Below are 15030 nucleotides of genomic sequence, written 5' to 3'. Positions count from 1 at the left end.
AATCTGACTTTTGCAAAGTGCACTGAACTGAGCAGAAGCTGAGCGATCACCTCAATGGAGCAGGAGCATTTGCAAGTGTTTGTGAAATCACTTCCCAAATCCCGCGTTTTAGTGTATTTTTGTGTATGGCATTTTCTCCAGAACGTTTCCTGGGGTCCATAATGAGTTAAGGGATTTCTGGTCTTCACAGACAGTTGCACTATATGGAATACTCTAATTTAATCCAGTAAAGACATACTTCATGATCAGTCTAATGAACAATAGAAACAGATATTTGAGGCAGCTTTATCTCATTAAAATAGCCAAGCTTTCATCTCATTCTCCTCTGTGCTGTTTATCTTTGACATCAGGACTGAGCTGGCAAGCATGGTTACTTAGGTTTTCCATCAGTCTAGTCTTAATCTCCTGCCAACATGTATAATCAAAATCTTAGGCATCTACATTACCTGCTTCTTCCCATTAAAAGTAATGTGAAAATAATTCTGCCTGAAGAGCTGTTTTAGGAAATGGAGGTTTAATTGACAATATCATCAAGAGCCCTTTACAGAAGTGTTCATAAAAAGAATGCCCATTTGGTGCCGTACACTAATCACAAGGATGTACAAGGAATTTTAAATATTGCCTTCTTTGTTGTTTTTAATGCAATCTCCTTTTCTTACTTCCCACCCTTTCCCCTAAACGACTGAAAATATTGTAGCTTGGTCTACATCAAAAGCCAACAAATATTCCAGCACTGCCAGATAGCTCAACCACACACAATCTTTCCTCCTTCTTACTGTAATTTACTCCTGAGGAGCAATTCCTTTGCCTCCCATATTAAAATACCCCAGCCGGGATCACAGTATTTAACAAAACTAATCCATAGTGTGATAAATTAAACTATACCAACCCACAACCTACCTAAGAGAGGCTTAAAATATAAAATTTGGTTCAAACATCATTCCAATATGAAAACTTTGTTAGAAAGGCAAGGGAAAAAAACACCAAAAATTTACCAGAAAGGTGATGGAAGAAGATACTGTTTCCATTTTTTAAGCTATCCTCTTATAACCTCACAGCTACCGGTTTCACTGAAATACATTATAGATTAATTATTTGAGACATATATCTCACCAGATTTGTCACAGCAATAAAATCCTGCTCTAAAGAACATGCCCTGAGAAAACACAGGGTAGAGTCCTGTCAGTCTTACCGAGTAATAACTTCTCCATCAGCAGTCAATTATTAGGCTATTACTAGTGACAAAAATTGGTGAGATGTGCTATAAACTAGAGACCTGAGTGACTTTGCTCAGGAGAAATTGCAACCTCGAAGATCAGCAGATAATGTTCATTTTTGCCTGCCCCGGGCTTTCAGCCTTCATATTTCCCTGGGGAGTCAGGAGAAATGGTGATTGAGGATACCAATTCCTTGCACTTCCCATGGAAATAAATCATCCCTTCCCACATGGGTGGTGGAAGCCTGATTATCTAGCACTCAGTTAAAACAAAGACACTCACTGCACAGAAAACCAGGGTGCCACCAAGAGAAAAGCAACTATACTGTATTGTATTTATTTCTGCCTTATTCATTCCAGTTGAATATGGAACTACTCTAGATTTTTTGCAACTTTTTTTTTTGCAAATATTGCTGTGCATTGTAATCAAAGGTTTCTATCCTTTTTTCCTCTGACAACACCCCATTTTTGTACAGCCACAAGTCACATAACACAGGTATTAAACACAGCTCTTCTTTCTACTCCAGCCTTATGCAACCTTAAATATTCACAGGTGACTGTTCAGAAGGTGAGTATCACTTATCAAAGCTGCCATCAGGCCACACAAAGTTACAGTACAACTTTTAATATTTGCACAGGTGACTCAAAAGTCTGTCTGGTATGACCAGTGACCAACTGCTGCTGCCGATGTCATGGCAAAAAAGGGAAAGAAAGAAAACTTCCAAAGTGTAAGAAAATGCTGAGCATGAATGAAACACAAAAAGGACTTAATTCAGCTATTTAAAAAAATTTTGGTTTGATTCTCACATTAGAGTCTCAAATGAACCTGACTGTCCACTTCTAAGAGATTTCTTAACCTGTTTACATTTCAGCCTGAACGAGTTAATTATCAAAAACCTTCTAAACATTGAATTCCATAAATTATGGCAGGAATGAGCTCATCACTCCTGTACGCAGACCCTACATTGACTCACCGAAATACCAGTGATCATAGTGCTTTGTCACACCATGCAAGGTTTTGCAAGTTCTCTCCAATTGTATTAAATAAATACACTTCATGAATAAAAAGTGACATGTCAACATGAACTCTCAAATATGTCTTTTTTTTAAAAAGAGGTAACTGTGGTGTAAACTTTATACCCCCTCTGGACCATGGAAGTTTATGGTATCATTTTCAGTGGAATCCAAATTTCACTTGGTTAAACCTTTACGAGAAAGAATTACTTCTTGTGTGAGACAGTAATACCAATGCCTATGTGTAACCCTCTGAGAATGCCAAATTCCAGGACAAATCTATGTTTTTGCTACCTGAATCACTGGTAGTGGCAAACCACATTTTAAATAAACCTTGCTTTAGGACTTTAAAAATGTGAACCGCAAGCAGTAAATTAAACAAATGCAGAGAGATGATCCCCAGGGGATTCCTGGCACACCACAGGCTCTGAGTGCTTTTAAAAGGGTGAAAGGTTATCAAAAGAAAGACAAGTCCAGCTTATTACAGTATTGGAATATAATGCTGAGAGCTTTCTTTTCAAATAAATTATATATACCTATGAAGACTGTAAAAACCTTTTGAAGGAACAGAAAGAGATGAGAGTATGAAAATAAAAAAAAATCCCACATTTATCATTAGCAAGAAAAATTATGCAGCTGATTCTACCCACAATTACACACGTGACTAACTTTAATCAGACCCTTCAGTCAAGAACAAACACTGAGCATGAGGACCATAACAATCATATTTAAAGTAAAAATGACATTCTCTCTTTGCCCTCCTCTGATGGAGCAGGTGATGGCAATGCAGGTGGCACAAAACACCCCCTGGCAGTTCCTGGCACTTCCAAATACCATCAGCAATCTGAATGTGTTTTTTTATTTCATACAGATGTTTCTGAGGACTCCTAGATATATGTTGAACACTTTGAACTCTCTGAAAAAGCAGCATTCACATGTAAAAAAGAAAGATTTAAATTACTGGTGGCAAAGATTCTACCAAATTCAGTGGGGCTATGACTGCATCTCAATATTTCAGCAAAACCAAACATACTGAAGTTAAGGGAAAGCATCTTTCCTCGAATTTAAATGTAGGCCTGATTCTGACAGTAACCCAGTTTTATCAATCAAGCAAGAAGTATCAAGCCAGCAAAGTCAAATTTGAATTAAAAAAAGAAAAGACAGTAACAGCTACCTCAAATGTACAAAACTAGACTTATACATATGAAACTGAAATTTTTGACATGCAGAATAACTAATAAGTCAGAGTCACAGTGCTTGGTGTAAACATGTATTTCTTTATAGAAAAGGCAAGCAAATAATACCTGTTATTTCTCAGTCAACTGAATTAAAATTATTTCTTAACACTTGCTTCTCAGAATTATGAAGCATTTTTTCTGTAATAACATTTTTTGGTTGTGTCTACTCTTATTCTCAGGAGAATCCAGCATATTTGCATCCATAATAAGGTTTTTCCTGTATTTAAAATGCTTTCCCCCAAACCACTTCTGTAATTGTACATATCCTCAACAGTACGTACACATTCAATAGCAAAGAAATTATAAACACTATACAGCAGGCAGAATGGATTACACGTTGAAACATACAGAATGACTTAAAGAAATTTTGAGTCTTATCCAGTAAAGTCTGCCTCCTAGGAAACCCATGTGTGAATGAGGACCATAAAACTAGATCCTTTATTAGTAAGAAATAACAGACGGACAGAAAAAAAGGTTTTGCTTTTCTTACCTCTTTAAATAAAAACAATTTTGATAAAACAAAGCAGAAAGATAGATTTTTACTTGTGGAAACAAAGTAATAGTTGTAAGCTGTACTAGAAAAGGAAGCTTCTTCCTGATTTACTTTTGTTTTAGTTACAGAGACTCCAGCACTGGTTGGGGTCCACTGTACTCTGTGGCTGTAGACTGTATAAGCTACACAAAGTATTGTGTATTCAATGACTATGCTTAATTTATAAAATTATATTAAAAAAATTTGTCATCTTCAGTAGGTACTATCTTCTTTCAAATAGGTTCCAATACTTTTAAAGTGAAATTGTTATAGAAACATCCAATTATTTATAGGATTCAGGCTGACAGGCCATACACTTAAGCCTCTATATTGAATGCATATTCTACATAGTTAATAGTGTTATTCATATGCAGTCCCCTGAGAGATTTGGGTAATGCATCAATAAGCATAATTTCTATCTGTGGATTGGGATTGCTCTTATTAATTTTTCTCCTCTAAGTATGAAATGCAAATTGTGAAAAGTAGAATTTGCATCCTAACTTGACTTACATATTATCTCTGCTTTGCACCTTAGGAAATTGACAGATATTAAGTTACAGTTAAAGCTTCACCAATACCATCACAGTTTACTGGAATCAGAATAATTTTATTTTACTTCCTGACTCAATCATGTTTTGAACTGTAAGAACCATCCTTTGTCACATTTTAAAAATGTGTAGATTGTGAGCCATAGTTTGACTGTTATCAACAATAAGTAACATCTGTTTGCTTAAAGAAGCAGTTCCTTTCATTGGATATCTCAGAGTTGAAAAACACCCTGCTAGAGAGCTGGATAAACCTGAATCTTGGCAGTTCACTGACCAGCTAATTATTCTGAATTTCTACTTTATCCTAAAGAACATCTTTGTCTCAGCAAATAATTAAACAGTTCATTTAGCAAACCTTGTTCTACAAATCTTAGTTCAGTTCTTTGCTGATCTCATGTCTATGCTTTCACTAAGCTTAATATTATCCAAAGCACATTTCCAGGTTTCATTAAAAATGTTGATTTAGTCCTTGAATAAATTGTCACAATAATACCAGATGTCTATATAGATAAATACAATTCAACTCCTTTTCCTGCTACTGCACCCACACACAAAGCATGAGAAAGGCAGTAATGCTTTTGCTCTAATTTCTATGTTAAACAGATTTTTGTTTGCATTCTTCTCAAAATTCTTGGTCATAGCTAAGAATATATTTTCATTCCAAAGGACTAGAGAATTGCTACATAACTAGCCTCAACATCCATAAATCTAAAATATTTGCAGAAACAGAATCCTTTTATTTTTCATGACTCAGTATTTACTTTAGATGCTCTTAAATTCAAGCATAAGTGGCAATTTCTTACCATACTTTAAAATCTTAGGAGAAATATATAAAAGTTAAGATATAATTCCTCTTATGTGATAACAACGACTGTGTTGAAAAACACTGTATTTTCAAAAAACAATCTGAAAGCCAAAAAGAAAAGAAAAACTTGGATGTTCTCCTTCAGTTAAGAGGTATTTTTTCTTCTGATTTAGGATCTTGTATCAATTGACTTACGATGGAACAATATAAAGACAGCATTATGCTCTTGATGTTTGGTTTGTCACTGCCCTTTCATTGCCTGGCAAACATGAAACAAGCACTGATGATGTCAGCAAAAATTGCAAATAGAAAATAACTCCAAATAAGCTTTAGTTTGTTAAAGCAAGAACTGTGGGATATGATTTTATGTGATAGCACCTTAAAGTATTTACATTACAAGTAAAGAATCAAATCTTTCTGCAGGTCTGTGCAGGAGAGCTCAGAAATAAGGATTCACTCGTGCATTTGCAAATGTGATCACAATCTGTCATTTGATCCTCCTGCCAAACAGAAAAGCATGACATGCTTTCAAGGGCTGTACGTCTTCCATATTTGTGATGGAGCATTTCCAAAGGTGAAGGAATTTAGAGGTTAACTTCCTCCCCACCTCCCTGCCGCCCCAGCAGGATTAGTAATTTTTTGCTAAGTGACACAATACTGGAAAACATTTTGGGCAGGACCCCAATGTACCATCAGCTTAAGATAAAGACTTTTGCATCGTGTAGGATCTAGCATTCCATCAGTACAAATTACTGAAGAGGCTTCATAAAAAGAAACATCTATATTTGTGAACTGGATTATGATACTGATTCTGCACCTCCCTACTTTTGACAGGCTAAAGAGAAGTGAAAATTATTAGCCAAGCAAATTGACTGAAAGCTTGATTAGCAACTGGCAAAAGACTTAAGATGAAGTTCAAAACCCAAGAACTAAGCACGGACACTGAGAAAAATAATCAGCATACAGTTCGGCTTTTGTAATGTTCCAGGTAAATGGGGAGATCTAATAACTTCTTATCTAACCAAAGAATTAGCACTGCCACTGTACTTTTAACTAAAGAAAGGATTAAAAAACATATTCCAGTATCGAGCCAAATGTCCAGTATCACATTTGATTTCTGAAGTCACCACGTGATCATACAGAAACATGGATCTTTCACTGTCAGATGCACCTTCACAGTACTGTAAGGCATGTCACATGCCAAGCAATGTTGTGACCTGTAGTGCAAAGCTGTTGTTTACCATCCAATTCATACATACGTAATGCAAAAAGAAAAACGGGGGTAAAGACTGATAGCATGGATGTTCCATATGGTAAACTTTAAAATATGACTAATTATGTTATGGCCAAGAAGAGCCACTCTTCAGATTCAGCTCTGACTCGATTCTGTAAAGCATATTAGAAATACTTTGCACAGTATGAAAAACATAACGTTGCTCTGTTTTTTCTAAAATTTGCCTTACTTAAAGGAATTAAAACAAAAATATCAATATCCTCTTAGTCCTTCCCCTACAGACAGGACTCAGATATTCATACACTGAGGACTACTCAGCCCAAGGCTTCTATATTCTTCTTTGCAATCATTTGCCTCTGTAGGTTTTCCTTCCACAATCAATACTAAAAAGTATGAAATTCTATGTCAGGCAAACATAGCCAGACTCTCAAAATCAAACTGACTACATACAATGGGGAAAGGGCTTTGTTCATTGTAATATCCTAGACTCTAAAAGAACAGAAGAGCAGAATTTGACATTTTTCTAGACCATTCTAAAAAAATACTTGGTTTTTTACTAATAAAACAGGATTGTAAGTTTAAACATTCCCAGCTGGCATCAAGCCACAACCTTCTATGTCAAAATAAGATAATTCTCTTGCTGATTTAAACAGAAATCTTTGCTAATCATGGGAAATGTCTTGTAGTCTACTTGTGTCCGTGTCTGTTTAAACAGTTTATTATCCATGGATATTACAGATAAAAAGGGAAAATAAGTATTTTTAAATCTAACTTACCATAGATCTTAAAAAAAAAATCAGTTTTTGAAGAAAATGCCAGCAATCATATTGCAGCTCCAAGGTAATTCTATGCATAACTAAGCATGTCCCAGATCATGTCAAAATATTTCCAAAAGGCAAGAGTGACATAAGAAGAAAAAGACTTTTATTAAGTGTTATAAATTCTGACCCCCTTGTGTTTAAGACTGAATACTTTTTTCTCCCCACTGATCTTATTTTCAAAAGAAATCTATTCTGGTCTATTAAAAATGGTATTGTGAATTAATTTCCACTGAAATTACAAAGAGAGAATCACAGGATGGTGAGGTTGGAAGGGACCTCTGGATATTGCCTAGCCCAACCTCCCTCCTCAACCAGAGCAGGTTGTCCAGGACCGTGCCCAGTCAGGTTTTGAATATTTCCACAGATGGAGACTCCACAACCTGTCTGGGCAACCTTTTCCTGTGTTTGACCATCCTCACTGTGAAAAAAGACACTCATAATGCTACTACTTTCTGTGACACAACATAGCTGAAGCTGTCCACCTTAGTTTGACACTTGCTATAAATGCATCCTTCTTTGCCTGCAGGGTTATACAGTAACCTACAGAACATCATTTTAGTAGGCTTCAATCTATTTGCTCAAAGTTATCCAAGTCAATTAAAGAAAGGAATTTTACAGTTGTCCCTTTAGAGGTGTATTAAAATCAATAAGTCATTGGGCCTGACAATTTAATCATTCACATCTACTCAAAGTTCAGTAAAATTACTGTAAATGACTATACAGACTGTAACACAACAGTGCTTCGTCTGAAATATGAAACTGCACAAGAAAACACAAAAAAACCCAAACCACAAACCCTCCGACATCGGTAGATATAAAAACATTTTAATACATTTGAAAACTGCTTACTTTTCCTTGGCTGGCAGTTCTGTCTCATAAATAGCCATCTTAGCTCCTGTCCCAGCAGGCTTTGCTGTCCTTTGTCTTCGCTTTCTTCTTGGAGTGGTATCAATGGCATCTGGGCTATACAGAAGTGAATCCCTTCGTTCTGGTGCTGCCAAAAGGAAAAAGACCAAAGTTGAAAAGAACTTGAATATGAAGTATTACAAGTCAATTCTTAAAATATTTTTTGTTTATTTTCATTAAAATCTCTATACTGCTAAGAAGGGCTCAGATTTAACAGCAGTTGCTGTCAAAACAAACAGATGACATAAAGGGAAATTCAAAAAGACCAAATTTAAACTAGAAAGATAAGCTTCCCTTGACATCTCTTTGTAGTCAGCAGAGAGAAAGATGGGCAGTTACAAACCAGAAATATACTTATGGTCTCCTCATTCCTCCTTGTAGACTCTACAGTAACTAGAGAGGTAGCCTACAGAGCCCAGTTTCACCTACCTGAAGTTAGTCTTTGTCACCTACAGAATAACTGAGGAAGGTGTGCATGTGGCACAAGGAAAGGAGCTTGAGTGTTCTGCTTACTGCATGGCTTTGTTCAGACTCTTGGTCTACAGTATGGACAGTAATACACACCCAGAACGAAAAAGAATTAAATAATTTTCAATGTTCGTTAGGATAAACCCTTGAGAGAAGCTTATTGCTGTGATCAAGCACTGTACTTTTTTTTGCAAGGTACTAGTCATTCTGCTACCACAGACCTCCAGGCAATAAATCCTTACACGTTCTGCTGGAGACTCCCTGAAGACAACGGGCAGAAAGACTGATGGACAGCCTGATGTCTGTTCAGTGAGGCAAGAAACCATCCATCTGCAGCAAACCCGTGCACAAAAAGCAGTAACACCGGCTTACTGCTCTACCCGTGGAACAGGTGGCCTTGGTTCAGACTAAACCTCTCAAAGTGACAAAGAGTAGCTGCAGCCTGAAAGGCAAGCAGGGAGAATTCCTAACACCTCACAACCCGAAACTGGATAACCCGTCTAGGCTTCCACCGGCTCCTCTGCTGAAGGTAAGTAAAGTAGGCTCTGTCCAGGTTCATTTACCTATGATTTTAACTTCCATCATTACTGCATAACCTACAATTTCACACCTGGTTCACACTTATATTATCATGTAAATTCATAAAAGGTGCATTATCTACACTTAAAAAACAATCCCCTCTCTGCTTTGACAGTTATCTACTTGAAGCTCAGACGTCAAGACAGATCCTTCCTTAAGCTAAAATCCTCCCTTCCCTTGCTATTAATGCACTCAGAAGATAAATAGTCATTTTTATTCCAGCTATCAACATCCTGTAGCATGCTTTTATTTGGTATGCCTGCTTTAAAAATAAAATCTTTAATTACTTTGAATTTTCAAGATAATGATATCCAGAACAGCACACATTTCAACTGAAATATATTAAATAATAATGTGGTGACTGAGGCTAATGCTATTATGGTAAATTCCCTGATTATTACTTTCTGTATGTTTTAGGAAGGTTTAATCTTCACATGGATGAAAGACACCATTATTTGAGATTCAATACCGAAGGTTTTCACAGAAAGTAAATAATGGGTCCTATTTCTTCATTCCTTTCACAGTTGTTATCCATGTCTACTGAAAATGAAACAGAAAGAAAATATGCAACCCACAAGTAATATTTTCACTGTTTCTCAAACAAATGTGTTTCTGACCAAGAACACTGCTAAATTAAACATGTAAATAGAGGCTCCCTAGAGCCAGTGCAACCACTGCTTACAATGAAGCATACGCTTAAATATCAGAACCTCTTAGCTTTTACCAGCATGCACTATACTACATCACAGACTTACAGATCTTTTTAGGGTGACAACAGGTATTAGCTGACATATTTCCAAGGCACAAGCCAATTAACAAGTGTCAAAGCCCAGTACAGACAAGATACATTGCCTATAATAAATGCTGAAAAGGATTAAACTACAGCCTAAGTCTCCACACTAAACTTTAACTAGATATGCATACTTTTCCACTGCTAAATGTTGAAAACATGTTCATGATTGTTAGTTAGTCTTTACTGGTAATATGTTCAGGGTAGTTTATCTAACATTTACACTAATACTATTTTATATATTGCAACGTCACTTCCTAAAGTTGGCCCCTACTTAACTAATACACATAAAATAGTTTACTGTTAAGAACCAAACAAACTTGAATAATTTCACTATCATAGCTCCTATCCTTCCTTGTTGCTGTTCTCCTCCCACACTCTCTGCTTTTGCCAAAAAATAGATCCAGGGGTTAGCTATATATACAAAACCTACATAATGCTGATGTTAAATAAATAGCGTCTCTGTGCTTTTACTTGTGTAATATGCAACGGTGCTCATGGCCCTCAGGCTCAGCATTGTTTACTGTTTAGACACAATTCCTGTTTGTCTTGGTGCTCGAGTGAGAAAAATGGAAGAGGAACGTTCGTCTTTGCAGCATACTGCATTGGTGCTAACTTCAGGCTGGGAAAGGGTCTCGGGTTTCTACTAATTATCTCAATCTAATCTTTCCCATGAAAACAAATTTTTCTGTTATGACCTATTATAACCAAGCAGAATAAAAAATATTGACCTAAATGACTCAAGTAAACCTCTGCAATAAAGCTGACAATTTCTATTGTGAGAATGTTTCTTTTAATAATACCAAGAAGGCAGCTTCTCATTCAGACAGCACAGAAAGCAATCTTACGAACAGTAGTAGACTGGCTTATAGGTAATGGGTGATCACTATAGGCTGGGGTTTTTTTGTTTTGTTTGTTTCTTTTAAGCCAAACTACCTCTTAGGTTAGAACTGCTAATGAAAAGATGGCATACACCTGAAGTGCAAGGTATCATGCATCACCATAAGACTTTAAACACACACCCACTACTGCTGCCCAAAAATAATTCCAATTAATGAATTCATTTATAGTACTTGACTAAAAGCCAAAGAAAGCTTCAGCAAAATATTATTCATTGCTTGACAGAAAATAATTTGGAAAAATGAGAGACAGTCTTGAACATAAACCTAGTTTTTCATTCTGAAAATCTTTTCTGTCTGAATTTCATTAGTAAAGAAGTAAAGTTCCTTGACTTCTCATGAAATCGAATTTCTTACTTTGATATTATGTAATACAACATGAATGACTGTTATAACTTTGAGAAGAATACAGACAAGAGTATTGTTTGATGAAAGCCAGTTAATTAAACCACCTAAACCAACAAACGTTGATCAAGAAAATGAAATGTTCCCAATATATAACATACTTTCTGCAGGTGAATAACTGCAGGAAACAAGATTGATAAGAGAGCAAGAAAGGGAATCATAGTTCAAGTACCAAAAGAATATTTGTGCTAAGAAGATTAAAGACTCTTGATGAATTTTTTTGTTGTTTGTTTTGAAGAGCAACAAGTTTTGGTGGGTGGAGGGAGTTTTCAAATAAGAAAAGATATTCTAGAAAAAAAATTAAACTGAAAACTAAAAATAGCTTTCACTGGTTTGGAAGAGTCAGGATGAAATTAAAGCAATACAGTCCCATAATGTTGGGGGCCTGGAAACAGAAGATGCCTTTACTCTAATACAGAAAAATGCCAGGACCCATTTCCAAGACATTTGGTACACAACACCTTGTGTCCATGGAGAACAGCAGTGACTCTTCCAAGCTCTCTGCTGGGAGCAGTCTCTGGCCAGCCAGACTCTGCCTGGAGAACCGTCTGGTTGAGCTAGTATAGAGCAAAATCATTGCAGGGAACGTGCTAGCAATGAAAGGGGCAGACGGCTTCGCTCAACTGCTGGCATCGAGGTCGGATCTGGCATTGTTTAGTGTACTAGCATAGCATCATGATCTCTGAAAACTACAGGCATTTTAAAACCAATTTCTGTATGTAAACCAAACTATCTTCTGTTAAAGATAGGCAGTCCAGTTGTATTTTAAAATAGACTTTTGCATTACTTTATTTTGATATACAGAAGTCAGTTATTTAAAAAGAAATACCTTCCAATCTATCACTTTCACTTTTCAGTCTGAAAAAAAAACCCTACCCACCTTCATTCTCTGTATCATCACCTGTAATTAAATTCTATAGCTTTAACTTGCCTAATTATTAATGACAGTGCTGTACTCACTGAGAAAACAGAATCCAGTTTCTCTCAGTACAAGCTCTATTCTCAATAAAGGACTAAAACCAGTACTGAAAGCTTAGCTTTGCCATAAAAAAATATACAGGGAGCAAAGCAAGCAAAGCAAAAAATGAGCAGAAGCATTCGTAATTTGAGCAGTCTGTTTGCCTACAATGACCTAACTTCATACAGATAGAAAACATATTCTCAATGTCCGAATTCCTGAAAAGTGTACTGCGAGCAAGAAAAAAAAGTAGTAGTTAATGAGATTTTACATATAGGAAACACAGTCACAGACTGTGCTGGTTTTGTCTGGGGTAGTTAATTTTCTTCCCAGTAGCTAGTATGGGGCTATGTTTTGGATTTGTGCTGGAACCAGTGTTGATAACACAGGGATGTTTTCGTTACTGCTGAGCAGTGCTGACACAGAGTCAAGGCCTTTTCTGCTCCTCACCCCACCTCACCAGTGAGGAGGCTGGGGGTGCACAAGAAGCTGGGAGGGGGCACGGCCGGGACAGCTGACCCCAACTGACCAAAGGGATATTCCACACAATATGACGTCATGCTTAGCACATAAAGTTGAGGAAGAAGAAGGAAGGGGGGGACGTTTGGAGTGATGGCGTTTGTCTTCCCAAGTCACCGTTAGGCGTGATGGAGCCCTGCTTTCCTGGAGATGGCTGAGCACCTGCCTGCCCATGGGAAGCAGTGAATGAATGCCTTGTTTTGCTTTGCTTGCGTGCGCGGCTTTTGCTTTCCCTATTAAACTGTCTTTATCTCAACCCACGAGTTTTCTCACTTTTGCCCTTCTGATTCTCTCCCCCATCCCACCGGGGGGGAGTGAGTGAGCGGCTGGGTGGGGCTTGGTTGCCAGCTGGGGTTAAACCACGACACAGACATAACTTCACTTCTCTTCACCTTGTTAGCATATATTTAAGATGTAACAAAGGATTGCCAAACTTGAACACTTCTATTTAATTCATTCCTATCATCCAAAACATCTGGTAGAGCTGCTACACTTGCTTAGCTGAACTGTCCTGTGTAGGTCCAGGTTAAAACCATGTACTCTAATAGTATTTTGCAAGTGATCTGCTGCTGACGTTTAATGCAATATGGGTGAAAGTAGAACATGGACCTTGCTATTTATAGTTGAAAGACTATATCAGTGTTCTCATTTGCTTATATTTTGATCTATTGGTAAATAGCCTCAAGTGTATCATGTTTTCTGTTATCTTAAATACTGATCATTTGTTTCCATTGATAAAATATTTTTTCCTCTCTCAATGTTTGTATTCCTCAGCATGCTGAGTTACATTAGAATGGGATGTGTCCCTTGCAAACATAGCCCTACAGCCACAGAGCCCATGGGATTAGTCCCACTGCTTATAATGCACAGGATTGATTCTAGGTTAACCAGTCACTCCAGAAAAGTAAACACTGCAAAAGAAAAGCTATTTGAACACCGTACTGCTATCAGATTTATGTCACTGAATTATCAGGACATAACATGATAATTTTAAAACCAATCATCAATGTCAAATGGATTCAAGGAACATTCACATTTCTGGCATGTACCAACAAGTAAAACTTACTTAGCATTGTAAACTTGCTTTGCTCACAATAAAGAATTTGCAGTTATAAAAAAAAATGTGCTTTATTTTTGGATTGAAATGGAACAGGAACGATTTATAAAGGGCACAGGCATTTATCCTCAAGAAAAGGACTGGGCTTTATTTAAAATGATCTCCCATCCTGGAGATTTTATCAACAGCAGCACAAAAGTCTGTCAATTTTAATTTCTGTTCTGAATGAAAATTTACCTGATTCCTTTTTCTTCAGAGTAGTAAGGACTTACAAAAATTTGTTCAGATTTTGAGATATTAATGCTATCATAGGTCCCCTAAATTCCTCTCAGAGCCGCTCTGTTAACAGAACAGAATTTCCTGGTTGAATTCTGCTTAACTCCAGGCAGCATGTGTCGCTCTATAGAGCTACTCAACTGAACTTCCAAGTTCTGCTGTCTCTCTTTAATGAAGTAAATGATTTAACTTAAAATCAGTCCCTTGCTCAAGGATCTTGCCATTTTCCCTAGGATGGTTTCTCTGGGAAACAACCAGGCTGCACATACAATTACTGCCCCTCCTGCTTCTGCCCTTGCACAGCATTGGTAGCAGATAAACTAGACTGAAAGAGAACAAAGTGGTCACAAAACGGTCACCTAAAGAGCACCAGGACTGCCTGTGACAGCTGCTCCCCAAGCCACGAAAGAAAAAAAACAAGAAAGGGAGGAGAACTCATCACTTTAATCCTTGACTATAGTGTAACTTCAGTAATTACGTGGTTTCTCAATCTCAGCCTAATTCCTAAGGGATCACCATAGCTGATCATAATTAGCATCTCTTTGACATTCTCAGCAGAGCGTCTCCTAAATGAACGGGTATGGAAATGAATGTGTCTCACTGATGTAGGCAATTCCTGCAAAGTAGGATTAAGCCATTCTTGACAGGCAATTTAGGAAACACCACTTCTACCTACACTAAAGTTATTCTGTATGTACACATTCTGGCCATAATCAGGCATTTTTCATAACAGATCCATTTAGATCACTCAGAGATCCAAAATTA

The 15030-nt window shown here is 37.0% G+C and overlaps 1 protein-coding gene across 1 annotated transcript in view; it reads right to left on the bottom strand.

Annotated features, from left to right (window-relative positions):
* Positions 1 to 15030, bottom strand: part of XRCC4 (X-ray repair complementing defective repair in Chinese hamster cells 4) — a 113071-nt gene that overhangs the window by 55207 nt on the left and 42834 nt on the right. Inside the window, exon 5 of the mRNA XM_009331790.1 lies at positions 8258 to 8402. Within this exon, the coding sequence (XP_009330065.1) occupies positions 8258 to 8402 (145 nt within the window). The remainder of the gene's footprint in view (positions 1 to 8257; positions 8403 to 15030) is intronic.

This window comes from Pygoscelis adeliae, unplaced genomic scaffold (genome assembly GCF_000699105.1).
Source record: "Pygoscelis adeliae isolate BGI_AS28 unplaced genomic scaffold, ASM69910v1 Scaffold19, whole genome shotgun sequence".
NCBI lineage: Eukaryota > Metazoa > Chordata > Aves > Sphenisciformes > Spheniscidae > Pygoscelis > Pygoscelis adeliae.
The sequence above is the reverse complement of the archived record's forward strand: the minus strand, read 5'-3'. Positions and strand labels throughout refer to the sequence as shown.